The sequence below is a fragment of the Cebus imitator genome, unplaced genomic scaffold (assembly GCF_001604975.1).
Source record: "Cebus imitator isolate Cc_AM_T3 unplaced genomic scaffold, Cebus_imitator-1.0 Scaffold303, whole genome shotgun sequence".
NCBI lineage: Eukaryota > Metazoa > Chordata > Mammalia > Primates > Cebidae > Cebus > Cebus imitator.
Genome location: NW_016107618.1, coordinates 1,542,296 through 1,567,291, shown reverse-complemented (window position 1 = coordinate 1,567,291; position 24,996 = coordinate 1,542,296). Strand labels below are relative to the sequence as shown.

The 24,996-nt window shown below is 34.0% G+C and overlaps 1 protein-coding gene across 1 annotated transcript in view; it reads right to left on the bottom strand.

Annotated features, from left to right (window-relative positions):
* SLC7A11 (solute carrier family 7 member 11) overlaps positions 1 to 24,996 on the bottom strand; it is a 71,117-nt gene that overhangs the window by 38,849 nt on the left and 7,272 nt on the right. The window contains exons 3-6 of the mRNA XM_017502885.2: positions 22,491 to 22,606; positions 13,689 to 13,814; positions 10,044 to 10,143; positions 5,303 to 5,347 (exon numbers count right to left, since the gene is read on the bottom strand). Of these exons, the coding sequence (XP_017358374.1) occupies positions 5,303 to 5,347; positions 10,044 to 10,143; positions 13,689 to 13,814; positions 22,491 to 22,606 (387 nt within the window). The remainder of the gene's footprint in view (positions 1 to 5,302; positions 5,348 to 10,043; positions 10,144 to 13,688; positions 13,815 to 22,490; positions 22,607 to 24,996) is intronic.

The window sequence follows — 24,996 nt, the reverse complement described above, 5'->3', positions numbered from 1 at the left end:
ACACATTTATCTTGGCACATCACAAAGAAGATGGAATTATAATTATTCTCCCTTGTAACTAAAGGTATTTTGGAGCTGTATCTACCTAAAAAATAATGCAAATTACACATCTGGACTAGGTCCACATAATTTTACCATCTGTGGTTGATATTCACCCATAAATATTTCTGGAAGCATTCTCTGTGTTTAAAACAACTTCAGTAAAGTTTCAGGATTCAAAAATCAATGTACAAAAATCAGTAGCATTTCCATACACCCATCACATTCGAGCTGAGGGCCAAATCAAGAATACAATTCCATTTACCATTATGCCACACAAACAACAATGAAAAATACCTAGAAGTACATCTAACCAAGGTGAAAGATCTCTGCAAGGAGAACTATAAAACATTGTTGAAAGAAAATATAGATGACACAAACAAATGAAAAACTATATTATGTTCATGACTTAAAAGACTAAATCTCGTTAAAGTGGCAGTATGGCCTAAAGCAATATACAGATTCAATGCTATTCATATCAAACCACCAACATCATTTTTCACACAGCTAGGTAAAATTATTCCAAAATTCATATGAAACCAAGAAAAAAAAAAGGGCCTAAATAGACAAAGCAACCCCAAACAAACAAACAGACAAACAAAAAAAAACAAAGCCAGAGGCATCACATTACCTGACTTCAAATTACACTATAGGGCTACAGTAACCCAAACAGAATGATACAGGTACAAAAACAGACAAATAGACTAATGGAACAGGTTAGAGAACCCAGAAATAAAGTCACACACCTAGGACCATCTGATTTCCAACAGAGTCAACAACAATAAGCAATAGGGAAAGGACTCCCTATTCAAAAAATAGTGCTTGGATAACCAGCCAGTCTTATGCAGAAGGATGAAACTGGACCCCTATCTTTTATCATATACAAAACTTAACTCAAGATGAATTCAAGATTTCAACGTAAGACCTCAAACTCTAAAAACCAAGAAGGAAACCTAGAAAATAACATTCTGGGCATTGGCCTTGGGAAAGAATGTATGACTAAATCCTCAGAAGCAATTGCAACAAAAACAAAAATTGACAAGTGAGACCTAATTAAAGAGCTCTGCACAGGAAAAGAAACTATCAACAGAGTAAACAGACAACCTGCAGGATGGAAGAAATTACTCACAAACTATGCATCTGACAAAAGTTTTATATCCAAAATCTCCAAGGAATTTAAACAATTTCAACAAGGAAAAACCAAATAATCCCATTAAAAAGTGAACAAAAAACGTGAACAGACATTTCTCAAAAGAAGATAAACAAGTGGCCAACACACATAAGAAAAAATGTTCAACATCTCTAATCATCAGAAAAATTCAAAACAAAACCACAGTAAGATACCGTCTCACATCAGCCAGAAGGGCTTTTATTAAAAAGTCAAAAAATAACAGGTGTTGGCAAGGTTGTGGACAAAAGGGAATGCTTATACACTGTTGGTGGGAATGTAAATTAGTTCAGCCTTTGTGGAAAGAAGATGGGAGATTTTTCAAAAAATTTTTGACAGAACTACCATTTGACTCAGCAATTCTATTATTAGGTATATATCCAAAGGAAAATAAGTAATTCTATGAAAAAGACACATGCACTCATATGTTCTTTGCAGCACCATTCACAATAGCAAAGACATGGAATCAACCTAAGTGCCCATCAAAAGTGGACTGGATAAAGAAAATGTAGTAATATACACGATGAAATACTATGCAGCCATAAAAAAGAATGAAATTATATTCTTTACAGCAACATGAATGCAGCTGGAGGCCATTATCCTATGAAAATTAACAGAGGAACAGAAAACCAAATACTGCATGTTCTCACTTATAAGTATGAGCTAAACATTGGATACTCATGAACATGAAGATGGGAACAATAAACACTGGGGACTACTAGAGTAGGGAGGGCAAGAGGGCAGCAAAAACTGAAAAACTACCTATTTGGTACTATGCCCACTATCCAATAGTAACAGGATAATTCATACCCCAAACCTCAGCATCATGCAATATATGCATGTAACAAACAAAACACCTTTTATTTTAAATTCAGGGACTACACATGTAACCCCTGAATCTAAAATTTGCTGTTAGTACAGACACTATGGAGAACAATATGGAGGCTCTCAAATCACTAAAAATAGAACTCCCATATGATCCAGCAATCCCACTGCTGGGTATATATCCAGTAGAAAGGAAATCAGTATACCAAAGAGGCATCTGCACTCTCATGTTTATTGCAATACTATTCAAACAGCCAAAACATGGAATCAATCTATGTGTCCATCCATGGATAAATGGATACAGAAAATGTGATATATAACTGTGTGTGTGTGTGTGTGTGTGTGTGTGTGTGTGTGTATGTATATATATATATATATATATATATATATATGAGTGCTATTCAGCCAATAAAAGAATGAAATCTTTCCTCAGCTATTTGAAGCAGCATAGATTAACCTAAAGGACATTATATAAAGTGAAGTAGGCCATGCACTGAAAGACAAATATTATATGTTTTCACTCATGAGTGAGCTAAAAAAAAGTTGATCTTGTGGAGGTAGAGACTAAAATGATAGTGAGGCTAGAAAGAATAAGGAGAAAGTAATGGAGATAAGTTGGTTATTGAAAACAAAAATAGAGTTAGACAGAATATGTTCAAGTGTTCAGTGGCACAGTAAAGTGACTGTAGTTATCAAAAACATTGTATAATGTAGATTAGCTAAAAGAGAACATTTGGTATATTCTCAACACACACACATAAATGATAAATGTTTGAGGTGATGGGTATCCCAATTATCCTGATTTGATCATTACACATTGTATGCATGCATCAAGACGACAGCATAGATATCCCATAAAGGTATTTTAAGGATCAAGAATGCATATCAGAGGCCAAAACTGCATATTCAGCTTTGACACTGAAAGTCTAAACAGTAAGCTTCAAACTGCTATAACTTTTCACATTGCTTTCAAAAGGTCTGAAGAAAAATAATTGCTTGGAATATTGAATTCTAGAAAACACTATTATGTGAATAACATTTTACTTTCCTCAAATAAAGTATATAACAATAATAGTAGTAAAGACAACCAAACAATTATGTAGAAATTAAAAAGTGACAGTCACTAATCTAAGCACCTTACGCATGTTAATTCATCAGTACAATCCTTTGAAGTATGTGCTATTATCATTTGCATTTTTGAGATAAGGGGATTCCTTTGCAACAGAAAAAAAAAAAGCACTAAATTAATACACTACCATGACCTGTTCCTTAGTATTTGTGTGCACTAAATCATGGACATTATCAGTGGTTTGAAACTAAGGCCTTTCAATTAAAAAACTGAAGGAGAGAATCCTTAATCGGAACACTAGCCTAGTGGAATATGTCAGAAATTTGTGTTGAAGTAATAATGGCATAAGTAGTTTAAAGGTATGCTTAATATAGACTAATAATATTACTGTATATGTGGCAAACAAAAATCATGCTTAAACTGTTAAATAATATTAAAGAGAATACAAACTATATCTACACCACTGATGTATCATATAATAAATGTAATGTTATAGGTCTTGTCTGCAACCCTACAATTTGTCATTTGCTTATAAGAAATATTCTCTTATGTTAAATTCTAGTAACTGATGTCTTTAAAATATCTGTAAACTTAACAGACACAGTTACAAACCATAGTAATTTATTTCCCATCATAGAAATTCAATAAATATTTTATATTACATCCAGTAAGAACTGTCTTTTCTCTATGCTGCCACTTATATACAAATAATTCTCTAAAACTAAAAAGGCAGACCAATCCATTTATCTCTGTAATCAATGGGTTTACAGTCATAAGGTAGCTTATCATTTCCAAGTAATGCTTAGAAATAACTAGCTCTTGGTAAATATGTGTTCTCTACCTACAATCCAGTTATAAATATGACAATACTGGCATAAAGTGGTCATATTTCTTAATAAAATAGGCTTTCACATGTTTAAATTACATATTGATTTGCATAGCAGTTGAATCAGATACCAATTGCTGGCTTGTGTGTTCTAAACTCTGACATTCCTGGTACTTGGCCAGATCTAATCAGTTTACCATCTCCCAAGATGCTAGGTGCCAGCATTGCTTAGTCTATCTTAGTGTGAATTGTCAACCCGTAGGCATAGCCTTTGATGTTCAGCCTATTTCATACTAACGCACCTTTGTACTTGCTCTTTTTCCTAGAAATCAGTGTGTGTTTCTCCTCTGTCTCTCTCTTTCTCTTCCCACACTCCTCTTCCTTCTCACTTTTACCTAAGGAACGCCTACTCATCATTTGAGACTCATTATAAACACCTCCCTAAACACACTTAAGTATTTCCTTCCTTTCTTTTTGCCAAACTGGGAAAACAACCTATTTTTGTACCAATCACAGTGTTGCATTTATTTGTTCAAACATTTGACTCATTGACTAGTCAACAAAATGCTTCAAGACAAGTCTTAGGCATCATGAAAGCTGTTCCCAGCACAATGTCTGGAACATGGCACATGTTCAATAAAGTAAAATGAATTAAATAACTTTATGATTTAGTCTACATTTTATACTGTACTCTAGTTCCTAAATTTTCCCTCTTTGCCCATGAATTTTTTCTGTAAAATATCCAATGTTTATGAACAACTCATAAGAATAATTCATTTTTCTCTAAGTTAGTTCATTTCAAAAATGTTATATAAATCATCATCAAATTATCTACTTATCAAGTTGTTACCTAGAAAGAGTAGAAATTATCCAGCTTCCAAAATTTATAAGTTCCTCTAACATTCTGCAGGTATTTCTAGGCTTTCATAACTAATTGTCCATTAATTACATTACCCATTTTAATTCAACAGTTATGAAAAAATATTACATGAATTGTTAGAAATGATTAACTTTTTAAGTTCAAGTTATCCTGTGGATAGTTGAGAGTCCATATTAAGTTATATGTATGTGTTTATATGGAATAGGCTACCTAAAATATAACTTTATTCTTTCATGTTTTTAGGTTAAAAGACAACTTAGTATTGAATGTAGAATATACCATTAAGCTATTTGTATATACTTATGATATATAATTATGTATATAATTTATGATAAAGTCAAATAAATCTTATCTGCCTAAGAAAATTATAGTTATGATGGTGATGTTAAAGGCTGACTAGCCCCCACTGAATTTCTTTGTCAAGTCTACTTTTTAAACTATGTAATCGTAAATTTTATTCTTCAGGAAAATTTCAGAGTTCATCTGGTTACTTACTTTTCAGGGTTTTCTACTTCTTCAGTTACAAAATTGAGGTAAAACCTAAAAATAGATAAATAAATCACAAACTATTAATGTATTTTGCCACTATCCAAAGTCTCAAATTCAAATTATTTGAAATTGAACTTAGAATTATGAAAACTATAACAATACTCATAGTAAGATGAAAATAGCTAACCACCAAATACTCCTACAAATCATTTTTCTATTAAGCCATATTTACGGAGTGCTTCTCATGTGTCAGAGACATGCAAGTGGTAAGCCCATAGTCTCAAGGAGCTCATAGTTCAGAGAATGCCCCACAGAATAGTATGATACAGTGCAGAACCAATGCTGGAGCAAATACATGGGAGCCAGAGGGCAGGTCTAGCCCAACCTGGTAGGTCAAAAGACGTTTTCTAGAGGAGGCATCCCCCAACTTGAACCTTTAAAAATTGCTTTATCTTTAGCCCTGGTGAGGTGGTGTGAGGCCATTCGAGACTGAGAATAGCACATGAGCACAAAAGTGTGGCAGAGGGGTTAGGCACAGGGAAAGGAGTATTCGCTTAGTATTCTGCAGTACAAGTGTGGCAGAGGGATTGCTATAGAAAAGAACCAAAGATAGGAAGGCAAAGATTCCTCTATCTTCTCCTTTTATATGCTCAGAAAATTTTTGCGAAATTAAAAAAAAAAAATCATGTTTTCAATATAATCTATTGTCTTCTTATTATTTAAAATAATCTTTTACATAGGTATGCAGGAGCACAGGTTCATAGGTACAAATTCTCTAAAATCTAAAATGAAGTGGCTGGAATATTAGCCCATCAGCTCTTAGCAGACTTTAAGTATCTCACCAGCTAAAACAAAGATGAAGAATCTGTCTTGCTCCATCTTTATCAAACCATCTAAATCCACAAGTAGTCAGTCCATGTTCAACGTTAAAGTGTCCACAATTTTAAGGACTGTTTTAAGCTGAAACAATTGAAAAGCTGACAGAACAGTAGCAATAATGGTGATCTAAAAAGTCAGGAGCCAAAGATTGTTTTAATGATTAGAAAATAAGTTTCTAAAAATAGAGATCGTAGTTACACCGCGAAAGCCGGCAACAAATAGTCCTTATATCTGCAACATGCACTCCAGGAGGGGTTTGATGTGTTTGCTATAAGCCTGAGGCAATGGAAAGTAGGGGAAGAAAAAAGAAAGAAACACACTCATGCCAAAAAACAAAGACCATCACCAGTGAAAAATCACACACACCAAGAAATATTTCTAGTCTTCTCATGTCAAAAATAGCCAGTTCCTTCCTAACAGTTGTTTTAGAAAGTAGTCTTTTCCAACAATGTTAAAGCAATAAATAAAATATTTATGAAAAAAAAAACCCACAATTTCAACAATTTCAAAATTTGCCATAGCTCCAGGGAGTAGACAAGAAGAAAGGGCTGGGAGCAGGGTGGTGAGTAGGAAGGAGAAAGCTTCTGGTTTTAGTGTAAACGTTCACATATCCTGTGGGAAATCCACCTTTATGTTTTAGTTTCCAGAAATGAGTCCATGGTATTCCCTTTGGTTTACAACATTTCAAGTCCTCTAGAGAATGCTCATATGATCTATTGTTCCAGCTTTTCCGTGATTGTGCATAAAAAGTACTGCAATGTTGGCGATGCATTCCAATACCCAACTACGCGAATTATTTTTAAAACAAGCTTATTCTTTAGATTCGATTTGACACAATAGTACAAAATAATCCCAGCAAGTGCTTTAGAAAGACTAAATCCATTGAGAATAGGATTTAAAAGGAAGAAAAAAAGACACTGAAAACTATTTCCTATGGCACAATTAAAAAAAAGAAAGAAAGAAAGAAAATCTAAAAAAAAAAAAGAAAAGAAAATCCTACCAAGCAATGTTTAGCTTTGGATCAGGATATGGGACTGAGTTCCCCATGGCCACAGGAGGACTGGCAGATGTATTTCTCTGAATGCAGACATTGGCAATGTTATTAACGTTGCTCTGACCCAACTGTGTGACCTGGCTGGGTTAATGATTTCTTTTCCCCTAACTAAGCTTCTGTGAAGTAGCTTTATCATTCTAGAAAGGTTCTGCATTCTTCAGAGACAAAAGCCTCCTCTATTCATATTCCCTCCCTGGGTTTGGTGGTATCTTTTTTCTTGCTAGCAGAGCAAGGTCTCCAGGACAACAATGGTCTTGATGCTTTTACTTACAGGCTAACAGGCTGGGCTGTAAGCTCTAATGACAATAGCTGTTTTGCTTCTGACTTACTCATTTTCAATGCCCCCACCTTTTATTAGGGGACTGTCAAACATTGTCATAGCAGCAGCATAGGGAGTAGAGGATCCTTTACAGTACCCCACTGATAATTCTACAGCCCAGGCTTGTAATCATATCTTGAAAGCGAGAGAAAGTTCAGAAAGGCAGGGATCACATTTGGCAAGTGAATAAATGCCCCTCTCTTTGGGAATTCTTTTAGCCTCCATCTTGTTTCATTTTCATCCAGTAATAACTTTTCCTCTGGAACTCCACACCAACTGACTATATTTTTTTCTAAACACAGCTTCCTTTTTCTAATACTGATGACCATAGATTAACAGCCAGGTTATTTCTGCGTCTTCACAAAGTGGCTGCAGGTAGCACAACAACCTGTTATAGAAACACAGTTACTTATCTGTCCCCTACATAAGTCACTTGTATCAGATAACATTCCATTTTAAATCCTGGACTTATTTTACAGTACTGTGATTGAACCCTAACAGGATATTAAAGAAATCAATGATTTCTTGGTCTTTCAAATAGGGAGTAGACATGAGGATTATATGGGTAAAAGTATTAAATAAGGTTCATGTAAACCCCTTTTACCTTGTAATCAGAGTAATATTTTGAGGTCAGCATCAATAAAGTTAAATATTCATAAGATAAGTCAAAATGAAGATATTCATCCATGGAGAAATTCATTAGCCCTCAAAAGCCTACATAAGTGGGGAAGTTTTGCTCTACATAAAGCAGGTGGCCTGAATTTTTAGTTCTGGGTATTGGAAAAGTGAAGGGGGTAAAAGGATATTTTAAGATTGCATGGGAACAGATCTATGGTATTCGCAAGCAAAAGACATTTCATTCAACGGAATTAATCAAATCTCCCTTGTGACTATCCTCACATTCCACACTCCTGATTGCGTATTGCTGGGCTCCCAACACTTGGCTGTACCTGAAAGCTTTCTCTACCTCCCATCTTTGCTCTGGTGTCTCCCAGTGACCCTCCCAGTAGCTTGGCTGCAGCCCCAGGGCACAGAGCTCTGATCCAGGGCGAACAGCCATAGAACAGTTGGTTCTGCTTTAACCCTGTGATCACGCTCAGTTCTTTTGTCTGTCTAGCACCACATTGTGCTTCAGACAAAAGCAAAAAGACTTCAGAAATACTGAATGATATAAAACTGATGCTTACAGATAATGGTTATAAAAATATTCTGGGAATACGCAAATATTTTACACTGATCTCCTTAGAGCTACAATCTTCTAACGCTCTTCAAACATATTTTGCCTCAAAGGCCATGTTAAGATTTTAAGTTCCCATAACTCCCTAATTATCCTCTAATACTATATTTTCATAATTCAATGAGATTATTAGGGTGAATACTCCATTCATTTTGAAATATATCTATATTCTATGCGTTAGCTAGAAGGTAAGATCTTAAAAACTAAAGAAACAAATGGAATTATATTTGTGTTGGAAATGCATTCATATAATTTTTGAGCTAGTATAGTTTCCTAATATTACTTTCAGGCTCATAGATCATTCTCACAGCTAAAGCTATATAACAATGAGTTTTATAAATAATTTAAAAACAAATATTGCCTTGATTTACCCCATAACAATGAAATTTAATCTTACTATAATGATTTTGATATTTAAATAATACCTCGTAGGCTTTCTTGCAATGTTCATCTCTACTAAATCTTACTAGGTCAATAAAATTTACTGAGGAAAAATCCCACTCTTACCCATAATTACTGCTTTTCAAGTATCTGAACAAAACAAGGTATAAATACAAAGTTTTAATGCCTTAACCAGAACGGTAGGTATCACAGATGGACATGCATCAAAGGAAATATATCTGTGGCATCATGATTTTAATCACCTTTGCTTTTTAAATTTTCAGATATTGGGGAAATTTTAAAGAACATGTAAGGTCCTTTTAAATGTAGCAGATCAGATTGTCTAGTAGAGTTGACTGTATTATCTTGGTTTTTCTTTCTCTGCCTTTAGAGTACCATTAACTCCTGGGAACGTCTTACTTATTTCTACATCTGAGTTATTTCTCTATCTCATGAGAAGCTGGAAAAAAAATCAATTAATCACTATTTGTAAATACCCTTGGAGCTTTCACTGAAAGGCCTTTTGACAAGTGAAGTATTATTCTTTAGTACCTTATGGCACTATTATGTCCTTACTGATACACACTTATAAGTAATTTTTATTGGATCTTAAGACCCAGCATTTGTTTGCTTTTTTAATGACATCAGGCTAAATCTAATAGTCACCTTGACTGGAAGCCTGTTATGTTTGCATTGTCATATGCAAAAGAATTGGCCTGGTAGAGGTGACAATACCTTATTTCTCATTTCAAGTAAAGCCTATCACACTGGATTATGGCTATTCACATGTGTCTGGCCCCTTGCTTGGCACTTAATTTGAGTACATAATGGGATGAATGAACTACACAAACTGCCAGATCTGGAGCTTTCAACTTACCAGCCAGCATAGGCATACATTCCGTAATAAAAAGCCAGGGGTAATCGCGTAATATTGGAATCTCCTCCTGAAAAGGCATCTTTAAAGTTCTGCGTTTGACCTGTAATTAGAATAGACTGATTTTAGGATTTTTCAAAGAGTTGGTATTCACTCTTAACCAGAAACATGGGGGTGTGGAGAACCACACTGTTTTAGGTCAAGATTTCTTACTTTCTGTTGATTACCATCTTTATCTATTTCTTGTGCCCATTCTATAAAAGTGGTCCCAAAAGAGATCAAAAATTGTTAGTGACCAAAGATTGATCACTAACATTATTTCACATTTCTGTTTTAATAAATTTATAACAAAGATGAAAATGGCATTGAAAAATAATCCTTTGTTTGAGTATGCCTCTATTGTGACCATAAAAGAAGACTAAAAGGTGTTCTGTAAATTACAATCTTGATGAATATGGTAGAATTCTTAAAAGTAAAGACAATGTATTACTGGGCAAAAAAATGCAGAGAGGTATCTAAGGGTCTCCCCTTAATGATGAGAAAAAAAATAAATCTCAGGACACCTTTCCTATATCATTTACCTTTCTGTTTTCTGTTTATCCTGTGTAGTTCATTAGATGCCTACCTCCTAGAGCAGAAGCTGGAAAACCCTGAGGACTGTATCTGCCAACCTAAACTGCAAGCCTTTCTTACAAAGTTTTCTTCATCTATAAGATAAAGATGCCCATTCATGAAGTACAGACTATGGCTGATTTCAGCCTATAATAGTAGAGTTGAGACTATATAGCTTGAAAAATTGAAAATATTTATCATTTTGTCCTTTACAGAGAAAGTCCACTCACCCTATGACCCTGTCCTAGAGAATGATTTGGTTTTTTCCTATAAATATTGAAAAGATATTATAACAAACTCTAAAATAAATAGGTTTCAACAAATTTTGCAGCAACATGTGAATCGAATGCTTTAATTCCTCACGTTTTTCTCTATTTTGTGAATCACAATGAAACTTGTTCCTATATATCTTTTGAATAGTTTTAAAAGTTAGAAATTCAGATTTACTTTAGTCAGTGAATATTCGAGCTTAAGTAGAAACAATGTTTATATTGCCCAAAGAAAAGAGCAAATGAGATTAGCCAAATGGGAAGTGAGAGTTTGTTTTAAAATCAAACTTCATGTAAATAAACAGAAGGGGGATGGGGGTGGATGATGGGTACGAGGCACTCTCTCTCCCAAGTCAAATCTCAGTTGTTTCCTGCATCGTCCAGGCACAACATATATATAAATATAATATGTGTGAATATGAAGACCAAAAATGGAGAATGCTGAGTTATATATCACAACAATTTTTTCCTCAAAGTAAATGATTCCTAAACAGAGCTCACTTTTTACATGATACAATAAATTCAGAAATGCCTATTTCACTAAAACATCCCTGTGTCCTTCAAGAAGAAAAATATAAATAGTGGAATTCAGACAAAAACATCTGTTGAATATTCTTTTATCATGATCTGTGGTCTCTGGCATAAAGGCACAATATTTCTAAGAGTGCAGCACCAAATAATCAATAAGAAAAACCAAATCCTTTAAAGACTGGGTCACAAGCACAGAGCTTCAAAAGTACCATTTTGAGAATATTACAAAAGAGAGGCAATTTTGTTTCTAAACTTCAGAAATATTTTGGCTATATAACAGAGGTCTCAGGAAGATTAAAATCATAATATTCAAAGGAAAGTTCAACAAATCCTCACAAGTGAATATATAACATACAACTGCTTTGAAGATCTGATTAGAATAAAAATAAAAGCACAATTTGTATTAACAAAGTCTCTTACTAGAGTTTCAGATTAATGTGTAAAATGTGTGATCATGTTAGAGTTGAAGAAAATCACAATTTTATAGTAATAGGGCAAATATACCTGCTAACAATGACCTCTAAAATGTCAAAATTTACATTAAATGTGGTAATATTCTCATGGAATTTCTCTGAGTGAGATCTCTGAAGAAGCTTGTCACATGTAGCATTGATATCATAATTATTAATTAAAGTGTCTCTATGTTGTAGCCACCAAAAAAAATCTCAAGATATATCATGACCTCTGCTCTCAAGGAATTTGTAATACAGTGACATTTGGGCAACCAAACCCTTCCTCATATACATATATAAATAAGTGGTAAAAATTGAACACGGTCTGTAATGCTACCTATAATGTCTTAAATTACACCAAAAAAAGAAATTAATCTTAGTTTCAAAGGATAGCATATAATCTTTTGGAATCTAAACTGGTGTCAAAGAGCAGTCAATAACCCAGAGATTCTGCACTTTTCAAGTACTGAAGAAGCTCTTTACAGAAGACTGAAGAGTTAACTCAGAAAAACAAAGCACTAACAAAACAGATTATTGTGCCTACATTCCTAATGAATAAGATAGAATATGAGCAGGCTAGCTCTGTGGAGGCCAAGGTATATTAGAAGAGCAAGCTCCTGTCTTCTCTTCAGTGCCAGCTCTAATGGTCAAAATCTTCACTGTGTTTATTCTGCATTGGCTGCAGTTGCCGGATTTGATAAAAGCATTTCCGCCAGCAGGGCTCTAAAATCTCCCACTAGGCTTATTAAATGGGCAACGGCAGCTCCCCTTCCCAGCTACAGAGTAGCTGATCTTTCAGTGTTTGTTACTGTTGAATGCTTCTACCAACAGTGATGATTTTACCAAACTTTGGCACTTCCTTTTCCCTTGTGTAATTCTTTCCCTACAATGTCATTAAATTTCTCTATAAATTCCCTTTCTTGGAACAGACAATATCAATGTAAACATTAAATACTTAACATGCCCAAGTTATGTCATTCCGTTACAATTTCTTCTCACTTTCTTATTTATTTCCTGCTATATTCCTGTTGCTGATTACATAATTCATGTGGATCTCTGTCCTCCAACAATTTCCACCGAGTCCAAGCAACTGCATGTGGCTTCTTTCCTAAAACAACTAAAACTCTAAATGATATCACCTCTCAACTTCTTTTTCCATATTTAATGTTAAACTCTATAAAGCAAATAATCCCAGAAAATGTTGCATTTCAGCAGAAATGCAAATTTTACATGAAAAATAATGTAACAATAAAAATTAAGTTTTTACAACTACTTTATTGTGATAATTTGGGTGTTTAGAAATGCTGTTCCCATACTGACTCCTCTTTTGAGGATATCACTCTCAATTTAAAAGGAATAATAATCAGAAAGTAAAAGAATTATTGATCAAATTTCATTATTTTCCAGATGCCTTTTTCTCTGTAATTTTTATTACCATTATTGGACAATTTTAAGGTTAAAAAATATTTATCTGTAATTAAAACTAACTGGCAGATTTTTTTTTTTCCACTTCGAGTTTTCACTCCAAACCATTATACCTGGAAAATTCACTGATAACTTATTTTGCTGCTTGGCCCAGTCTTAATCCTCTCACTGCCATTCAACTGTAAAAACCAACTCACTTACAATGTAGCAGCCTTTCAAATCAATTAGATGACAATATAGAGTTTAAGTTCCACAAGCAGAGACTAATTAAGGATTCTGCTAGTACAAGCAAAAGTTAGTGTTAAAAAAGACCAAAAGCAGATAAGTATTTTAAAAAGCATTTACTTTTCAGTCCATACCTTTAATTAGCTGCATAACTCCAGGGACTATAATTATCAGAATTGCTATGAGCTTGCAAAAGGTTAAGACAATCTGGATCCGGGCACTCCAGCTGACACTCATGCTATTTAGGACCATCACCACAGCTGCAAACAAATAGATGAAGTTACAAAAGGTGAATCCTCACTGGCACAAAGACCTTTTAGGTCCTTGTTGCTCAAAGGGCAATCTACAAGGCTGCAGTGTTGACGTTACCTGGAAGTGTTTTAGAAATGCAGAATCTCAGGCCCTGCCCCAGACCTAATGAATACAAATCGACAGATTCTCCAGCTGATTTTTATGCACATTAAAGTTTGGGAAACACGGATAAAACCTCTGGACAATGAGAATTCTTTGTATATAAGAGTGGACATATATTGTAGTACTCTAACAATCATAGAAAAATGTCTTCTAACCAAACCCTGCCGCCATCACAGCATCCAATCAGGTGGCTGAATTTGACACTCCAGCCTGATGTGGCAACTCTTTTCTATCTCGATGATGGTATGCCTGCCAACGTGGATCACACTCAGGAAGGGACAAGAAGTTTAAAGTTGGCTAAGATTTTATTTCTCACTCTCAGGACTAGCGTCTGGCAGCACTTTTCTTTTGGTTTTCTTCTTTCTAATTAGCATATCAAGGGATGACTTTCAACTTACCGTACAAATATAGTCTTTCAAGTTATGTTTTAGGGTTTGAGTACAACATTCTAAATGATGAATGCAAAAAAATAGCCTGGCTAGGATGCACATTGGGTTCAAAGCATTTCTCATTCTTTCTGATGCTGTCAATAATTTCCCAAGCAGCAATAACTATCCACCTTCTACACCTTGTGGACCATGAAAACCTCAAGGATAGAGAATGGGTTATTCATCACTGTATTGCTAGTGTCCAGCTCCATGCCTGGCCTAGGTAGCTTAACATATTTTTGTTGAATAAATGAATGAACTGGGTCCTCAGTTAGAATATCTAAGGGACAAGAAAAATGGTGATGTTCTAAGACTTTTCTCCATTACTCTGTTGGATGACGGACATTATTCTAGACAGTGGATTTCAACTTTACGCTCTTTCCACAACCTTATGCTCAGTGTTAAAAACCCAAAACATTACTTTATTCCTGACATTTACAATTATTAACTGTAACCTTTATTTTTATAAACATATACTCTCCCTAAACAAATATTAAAAATGCATATATTTCTCAAAGAATGAAACAAAACTACAGAATTCTTATTATTCAAGTTGCAATTGGAAGTTTTCCTTATGTATAGTAATGAGTCTGCCTCATAGTTTTCATTGCCTGATAGTTACTAGCTCACTTCAGAATTTAACAATGCAAATGTTGTCAACATGTAATATTTAAGGGCAAAAAAAAAGTGAAACAGCTTAAACCCCCTAAAGGGAGACTAATTAACTAATATCATTTTAATAGTTTACACGCAGCCACTTAAAATTATAAGGCAGTTAAATATTTATTACAAGAAAGGATATTAATGATATATTACTGACAAGTATAGCAAGTTAGAGGGATGGATGGAAAAGAGGAAAGAAGGAAGGAAGGAAGGGAGGGAGGGAGGGAGGGAGGGAAGGAGGGAGGGAAGATACAGAATAGATACGGGGAGAAATAAAAATATCTGGAAATGTATTTACCAAAACATCAACAGCAGGTGTTTACAGGTGATAGAATACTGAATAATTATCAGTTTTTTAAATTTATTTTTTGGAATAGTTATATAAATTTTATAATGAACATATAGCATTTTGGTGACTATACTTTCAAATACTCAATTGTATCCTTGAAATATACTTAAATGTTCTCACTACAAAACAAAACAAAAAAGAGGGGTAACTAAATGAAGTAGTAGATGTGTTAACTAACTTGATTGTGATAATCATTTCTCTATAGATATAAAATCATTACATTGTCCACCTTAAAATTACAATTTTGTCAAATATACATCAATAAAGCTGTAAAAAAATTAAAAAGTAAATGAAGCAATAAAACACATTTTGTTTTTGGAAAAAATTCCAAGATGAGAAAAATAAGGGATCAGAAGATCTAATACAAAGTGAAATAGGGAGTTACTAATGAAGAAATATTTCAAAGGAGTAATTATGAGAATGATCAAAAAGGCCAAACCCCTGAATAAACTACAGGGGTACCTAAGAGGGGATATTTTATCTGTGTTGGAAGCTGAAAACATGAAGAGATAAATAGGCCTGTTGTCAATGACAAAGTACATTATTTTATCTGAGGAATCACAGAAATAAAATTCTCTCTCCCCAGTAGAAGGCACTTATATAAGTTAGTGCAACTCTGCTCCCTGCTCCATCATCCAGTGGTTCTTTTCCTTTTCTATGTAAATGACTTCGTGATGCGTCATTACATGATAATTATTGTTTTAATTAAGGAAGTTCAACATTGGCATAAAAGTGAAAAAAATTGCCTCATGTGGCCACCAGCAACAAAAGGGCAGTGTTTTCTTTTAAATAGGGCTCCCAAAACCCAAAGCACACTCTATTTATGAAAGTTCTTTCCACAATTGAAAAGAATTGTTATATAGAGAGAAAGAAAAAAAGAGAGAGGAAAGGAGAAAGATAAAAAGGAAAAGAGGCAGGCAAGGAGGAAGGAAAGAGAGAGAGAGGCACTCTTATTTTTGTAACAACTATGTTACTTCCATAAAGAATGTAAGTACCTAATGCCTATTGAAATAGAAAAAAAAAAAAAAAAAAAAGCTGGGTATTTGAGATTTTTAAAAATACTTTGTAAAGTTTGCTTAGGCAAATGGAAGACAAAATCAAACAGATATTATGAACTGATCAATTCACCTTGCTTTCCTCTCAGCTTTACAAAAATTCTCATTAAGATGCAAGTACAGTGCTAGTAGAAATCTAAATTAGTATAGACACTATAGAAAACAGTATGGCAATGCCTCAAAAAACTAAAAATAAATCTATCATATGATCCAGCAATCCCATTGCAGTGATAGTTTCAGAAGTGAATTCATACATCACACTTTATCAAACTGTACATTTAAAGCTGTATGATTTATTGTATGACAATTACACCTCAACAAAACTTTTAAAGAAGAAAAAAGAGGAAATTTGTTTCAAAGGTTTCTCAAAACCCTGCTTTATCTGAGCATCCAGACATTGTACTCATTATTTGGTACACCAAATTCCAGCTGAGATGCACCTGTATTACCCCGAAGGCATAGCTTAACAAGTAACAAGGCAGCCAGTGAGAGGCACAGTGAAGGTTCTCCAGTGGCTATAACTGCTGTTTCATCATGTGTCGTTACAGTGAAATTTATGTCTATGTAGTTGCTTATCCAACAATATTGAAAAGGGATTTGGGATTCACTAAATGCAAGAGCTTTCTGAGTTTCTGAAACAAATAATATATACTTATAAAAATACTACCTACCCACATTGCAATAATCAAAGAAATCTAAGACAGCTCTCTGGTCCTAGTTTTACTTCCTTTGAATAACAATTGCTAATTTCACACATGAGAAAATAATTATATCAATTTTGGCATTTTTTTGTGTGCTCGCCTTAAATTTTACCAAAATAAAAATGCAGGGACATACAGTTTTTATTTACTTATTTATGATGCAGTTTCATAAGAACTGAAATGCAGCAATGGAAGCTATATCTATAAATCCTGGAGATAAGAAATACATATTTGAAGGAAGCTATATTTGAAGAGGATGTTTAAGGTAAAGTTAAAGACCGAAGCTGTGATTTAAGGACTGGCAAGTATTTCTTTCTGCACTCTGTGTAATTCGAGTCTGTCTTTGGGTTTTGAAGAATGAGATTACAGAGTCTAGATATATTGAGTTTTCTCCCAGGTTCAAGCTCTTCTTGGCTTCTGAATTCTGAGTACTTTGTGCTAAACTGATAAAAATATATGGATGTAGTGTATATATGTTTCATGTTGAGATAAAGTGGGTTGTTTCACTGCTGTTTGTAATGGCTGCCTGAATTCCTTTTATCTTTTTATTAGCATTTGTTTCCTGGATGCATTAATTTTAGAGAAGATATGTAGCAACAAACACTTTAAAAAGCAGGGTGACAGTCTATATCTAGGATTTCACTATTGGGAATAAAAATGTTAAGCGATACATAAATATACACTATTTTGGCAGACATTTTACAAAGACTTTACATGAATAATGTTATTTAATCCTCACATCTCTATGACATAGTTATTTTATTGGCCTTATTTTTCAGATGAGCAGCTGAGACTCGAGATATTATTTAACTTGCCTATGTTTACACAGGTAGTAAGTGTGAAGGCTGGAGCCCAGGTAATGCAACTCTGGAGCCCACACTTTTACCATTAGTTCCCAGGTAACAATGAGGAAGTAGTTCAGAAGACATACATGATCCCATTATGTTTAAATAATAGTGTACCTAGTTCTTTTAAACTCGCAATGGCTCTTTCCCTCTCCAGAAGTTCATATTTATTAGCTGGGATTTCAGGAACCTTTGATTCCACATTTTACTTGTCATCCTCCTAAAGTATATGATAGTTGCTCGCAGTATTTGTATACTTTAATACTATGCGTATTTACCTAGAATTGATTGTGTTGGTAATTTAGCTATGGTAGAAAAGAAGTAGATATAGCTAGATGTCACAAGATTCAAACAGAGCCACTTCTTATGCTATATTTGACATGTTAACACAGAAATAGTCCTAGATTTTCTTTTATGTAATTTACTGGTGCCAGGAAAATACAAATGTCAAACAGAATATAAAGTGATACCTTTGTAGAACTGGCTAATTTATTTTTTTACAATGAAATCATAAATGTTATTTTGCTTGTTCCTCCCAATTACTCTCACAGGTTTTAGAAGTAGGATGGAGCTCTTAACTCATCTATATAAAATAAATTAGCAAGGAAATTGACATACAACAATTGATGGTGTTAGGGATGGATCTAGGACTGGATCTCATATCTTAAAGAGAATGTTTTTATTATGTTCTGACATTCAAGTGTGTATATAGATATACTTGAATATATAGATCTATATATTCTATATATATACTTGAATATATATATCTATATATACACTTGAATGTCAGAACATAATAAAATAATTATTCAAGTGAACATGTATATGTAAAATATATAACCCTATATAATTATACACTTGAATGTCAGAATATAATAAAAATATTCTCCTTAAGAGAATAATTATATTCTGACATTCAAGTATATAATTATATTGGGTTCAATTTCAGGAAAATAGAGCAACAGATAAATGTTTTAAATATTGAGCATACTTTAATGCTTATTGAATCAATAAGAGCAGTGAAAATTCATGAACTTCTATAGAAGGTGAAGAAAGTAATTACAATATTGGGCTATAAAAGAACAGCCAAATGTGAATCTATAAGATTTTTCATCTAAACATCCATGTACCTGACATGTTTACTGGAATGGATGAAATTTGTATAAACAAAAGCTTTTTCATCTTCATTAAATTTGACAGAAATGAAATAGAGTTACTTTAAAAAATGGGAGAGAATTAGCACTCAGTTAACCCCCACCCTCATCTCTCAAATGGTTGGCTAACATTTCACAAAATTTGAAATTCTTTTTTTTCTGTGATGTAGCAAGACCCTTCAGGTTTGCTCTGTTTCTACGCTTAACTAGAGATTTCAAATGGCCACAAACTGTTTTCTTCCCCAAGGATCACAGGGAAGCAATTCATGCAATTAAACTCTATTTTCTACATCTTGGTAACCTTCCACCCCTAACAGTTAGAAAATCACCTAGACTCACTTCGAAGAAAGCAGGATGTGAGAGATTTGCCCCTAGATAAATTTCTCCTTCTCTGTTTCCATTTCCACCCCCTGTTGCGCCATTAAAGCTAAATTTTTCTTAAAGACAGTTTGACTTTCCCAATTAGGGCACTGATTTACATTACCTACCACTGAGTAATAAGGACATCCAGTTTTCTTTTTAACTGTTGCTGATTATGGGAACACTTTTCTTTCTCAGAATTTCAAGCTTGCAGAAGGAACATCAAAATTTAAAAATGAACGGTGTAACTCATGATAACAATAGAAGGAAATGTTTGGGTTTGTCTGAGATTTACTCAGGCTTCTTGTAACTATTCCGTCACCAATGTCTACTACAGAGATTTTATAAATCCCAACATAGTTATCCTTTTCTATAACTGTTTTAAAGTTTAGCTTGACCAGTTTCCATTTAATTCCCTGAAACACAAATTTTTCCTTTAAGATGTTTGATTGAATTGGGATAAACAAGGAGAGAGTTATATAGACTTACAAAAATATAAATATAGCATTATTATTCATGTAATTTTAACTCCAAAGTGACCAAAATTTGTGGATTTATAAATGTTTACATACAGTCCACTTAAAGTCTTCTGATTATAGTTTTTAATTAATAACTATTATTGTTAATTTACAGAGCTCTCAAAAATGCCATCCCTGCTCTTCTCTTTTTTAAATATAATTGTGATATGATTCTGCCTCAGTCATTCAAGGGACAAGAAAATGGTGAATATAACAATGGCTGATAGTCCAATCCCTTAGTGGAACAGTGGACTTATCAAGAACTTTCTATAGGTAAGGCATTCTGATAAAGATCTTAAAAAATCTGACTTTGATCATGTCTTTTGTGGGAACATGGATGGAGCTAGAGGCCATTATCCTTAGCAAACTAAACCGGGAACAGATAACCAAATACCGCATGTTTTCACTTATAAGTGGAACTAAATGATAGCAACTCATGCACACAAAGAGGAGCAAGAGACCCGGGGGGCTACTTGAGGGTGGAGTTTAGAAAGAAGGAGAGAATCAGAAAAAAATAACTTGGGTACTAGGCTTAGTACATGGGTGACGAGACAATCTGTACACCAAACCTCCATGACACGAGTTTACCTATGTAACAAATGCGTAAACTCCTGAACTCAAAATAAAAGCTGAGAAAAGAAAAAATGTAAAAGAATATGACCGTAACAAAAAACTGACTTAATTTAATCTTCCTTTAGCCATTCAAGATATTAATAGACTATCTTCTCATAGCCATTTTCCCAATAAATAAAACTGAGACTTAAATACATTTAAAAACTAGCACAAGATCACATAGTAAGAATTGTAACAACAAGTTTCAGTTTCAGGTTGTTTGCCTCCAAAGCCTAAGCTGTAGCCACTATGCTAAAATGGTTCATCTCACAAAACGTTAGGCTGCTAGACCTGAACATCATATGAAGCAAACTCTATTTTGTTTTTTATCATTTTCCTACTACCTGAAAGTACTGAAGATATCTAATCCTCCAAGTTAACAAGTAAACAGGCTATAAACTTTTCTGCTAGAGAAAAAGTTCTTAGACTTCTCAGAAAGTCAGTCAACAAATGCCTACTGAGCACCAACAATATGCTAGGAGCTGTGTGAGGAGCTGGAAATATAGCAATGAATAGGTCTCTAGTCTCATGGAACTTCAAATGATGTCTCTCCAAAAGTATGAATAGCTACCATTTTGATTGTGCTCACAATAAATTGAATAAAATCATGTGTTTGGTGCATGCAACATGGACGGAACTGGAAGTCGTTATTTAAGTGGAATAACAGAAAAAGAAAGTCAAATACTGTATGTTCTCACAACTGGAAGTTAAATAATGTAAACACATAGACAGAGTGTGAAACAATGGACATCAGAGACTCAGAAAGGCAAAAGGGTAGGAGGAGGATGAGGGATGAGAATTACCTAATGATTACAAGGTACACTATTTGAGTGATGCTTACACTAGAAGCTCAGACTTCACCACTACACAATATATTCATATAACACAACTGCATTGTGCCCCCTAAATCTACTTTTTAACTTTAATTAAAAATAAATAAGTAAATAATAGGCAATATCCGAGGCATTATCCTGTTGAAACACAGCCATACAAACCAAAAATTCTTCTCTGATTATGCAATTCAGTTATTTCTGTGTAGCTTTCTATGTATGAGTAGTTAAAACTTGGTTAAATGTGATCTTATTGATTCTTAAGACAGTGATTCAAATAGCACCAAGAATTAAGTTATCCTTTCCCATATTTAAGGATTTGGTGCCTGGCATCTTTTGGGGAGTTAAAATCATATATGGCTTCATATCACTCAAGTAATTTTGTACATTTTCTTCTTTTTGTTTCCTTTATAAATCAAAAAACATTTGTGCTCATTGATAAAAGATGAACACCTTCTCAATTCGGAGACCATAAGGAAATCCAGTTGAGAAATGCTACTAAGAATCAGTCTTGAAAGAAAACTCTTTTCGTGAGCAACAACAGGCAGCTAACATTAAAACACTGGGAGTTACAGCTGCTAACACTATAAAATTTATGAACACAACTTACACACCCAGCACATAAATGTAACTCCATTATTACACGTGAGATATAATTCAATATATAGCTAATTTCCAATTCAAATAATCTATAAAATAATTGGGGTTCATCTTTAAAAGTCTTATTCACATATAATCAACTTAATATTTTACTAATAAGGTAATTTTCACTATTTAAAAAGATTAGCCATCATATCTATTGACCAAATACAAAACTAGCATGGAATACAATATTGGACGCCACTCCAAACCCAGATTCTTTACTTTCCAGCACAGATTTGGAACTATAAGCAAAAAGAACATGATGTGAGAAGCAATCCCATAATGCAAAACATCTAGAGAAACTTTGTCTTCAATCATTTTTGTGTTGTTCTTTCCTTTTTTACATTTATAGCCATAATACTCACTTATGCCCACAGCTGTAATGAGCTTGATTGCAAGTGCAGGGATTTCACATTGAATAAAAAATGGTTCCAGAATGTAGCGTCCAAATGCCAGGGATATCACAGCAGTAGCTGCAGGGCTAAAAACAATGTATATATTTAGGTTAACCACAGGGGAAGAAATAGCATTTTCATTAATTTTTTTCTACCTTGAGTGTATTTAGCATATGAACATGGTTAAATATGAAAGTCTGTAATTTTCAGAACCTGTACTTGATTAGGTTGCCACAGACCTTCCAAATGAAATGTTTCCTATAACTTTGGTGGCTCGTTTTTAAACTTCACATATTCTTGGGAAGAAGGGTAAGTACTCTCAACTTTTCCCCTGCTCTCCCGTATTTGACTTTTCCTTAAAAATCTGGTTTATTACATGAGATCTAGACAGAGATAGGCCTTACAAGAAGCAGTCTTCTTTCTCAAAATGTCAGCAAGTAAACTTCAGCCATATTATGAATTTGTTAATGCCACACAGATCTAATGTGTCAGGGCATAGTCGAGAGAATGAACACAAAACTCAACCTGAAAAATTAAGTGTTCCCTGCAAATACATGCCTAAATACTTGACATTGTTTTATTCTTATTTTTTTCTGTACAAAATCTCAAAGCCAAGTGATTATTCTTAAACCTACAGTAACATTCAGATGCAAAGTACAAATTTTAAAATAATAGATTTATTATAATCTTATGCAATTAAGAAAATATAAATGAGACAAAAATATGAAATAAATTCAGGTATATATAAATATAGGTAATAAATCATTCTATTTCAGTTCTTCAAATATTTTTATGAGAAAATTGAACAAACCTTTTCATTTTAGATGTAAGTACATATGAATGTTTTTCTATACACATGCAAGTCTGTGCAATTATCTAATTTCTTATGCCAAACTCCCTTTTTAGCTTCTCTTTCTTCTTGTGGTTACCCAACACTCATGCCTGATCCATAGATTATCAGAAAACCAACCACCAATACATGTTCCCAACTTTGGCCAGCTGATACTGGAGAGCAGCATAAGGTTATCTTCTTTTCCCAGACACCCTCCCATCTTCCCCCAAACAAAATGTTATTCTCCATTATTTACACAATTTTTGATGTATAATTTAAAATCTGATTATGCCATTTTAGTACTTTCAAAACATGGTCAGGATATGGAAAAATCCTTCCCATTGCATTCAAGGCTCCATCTGGTCTAAGCTCTCCCTCTGTACCTCTTCAGTTAGTTTCCTGCCACTAGAATGATATGAATCTTCTCTGCCTTCAACCTCTGCAACTGATTGACCATGTTTTATACTTCAGATCTTAATTCAATTTTCTTTGCCAGGGGAAGCCTCTCCAACCTCTGACTGGGCCAGATCTCTTGGACCATATTCTTACCGAAGCCCTTGGCCTGTCTTTCACAGTGCTTATCACAGTAGCAATTTTATATTTACCTATGTGATTTGTCGATTGATAATGATTTCCTCCCACTTGACTCTGAGCTCTAGGGGTACAAAATTGTATGTATCTTAATCACAATTTTTTCTCCAGTGTCTATCAGGTGGCAGAAACCCAATATATATTGAATACACAGTGAATACACAAATTTGGTTTAATGACCCCTGCTATGTACTGAGAGGTGACATTTCTCTCCTTGCAATCTGTGTTTTACTAATAATTTCTGGAAATACTGGCTTAATCTACAAGTATAATCTTAATGGGAAGAACTTAGGAACTATGGGTATCAGTAAAAGAAGAGGTGTTTAAATACTTAGCTATCTCATCCCTCTTCGTGTCATTGGTTATTCTGCCTATTTAAAAGGCCAACTCAGCAATATGAGTATGTTATGACAAAAAGATATATGAACATATTTTAAAAGCTTCTAGAATACATAGGTACTTTCCTCTTTCAATACACACACACACACACACACACACACACACACACACACAGAAGTAGTTTTAACATTTGATTATCAGCTACCTGGGAGCAGAAATCATGGCTGATTTCACTTTAGATCTCTTTTTCTTGCCATTTACCATTCTGTAGCAGTTTGCGGAATAAATAAATAAATATATGAATATTTTGTCCTTGCTACTGCAAGATATAAGCTATATTTACATGGATTGATCATGCTCATTATAATACCAAGCAATGAGCCAAAGTTAACACCACTAGTACATGGCTGAAGATGGAGTCAACTCCAACTACATCAAGCTCCAAAGCCCACCAGCCTGACAGGCCAGCAGTCTAAATAAGTACTACATGCATTTGAATGTTGCGTATGTCATACTCAATATATGCTAATGCAAAACTTCCAATTACTCTTCAAAAATAATTTAATACCTAACAAAAACTGAGCACTGAGTTAAGTAGTATAAGGGTTACAAAAAGATCTTATCTATATGTGCTTGAAATGTTGGCAGTTTTAACAGGGAAACAAGATGTAGACACCTAAAATATTAAGAAAGGATAGAAAAGGCCGGGCGCGG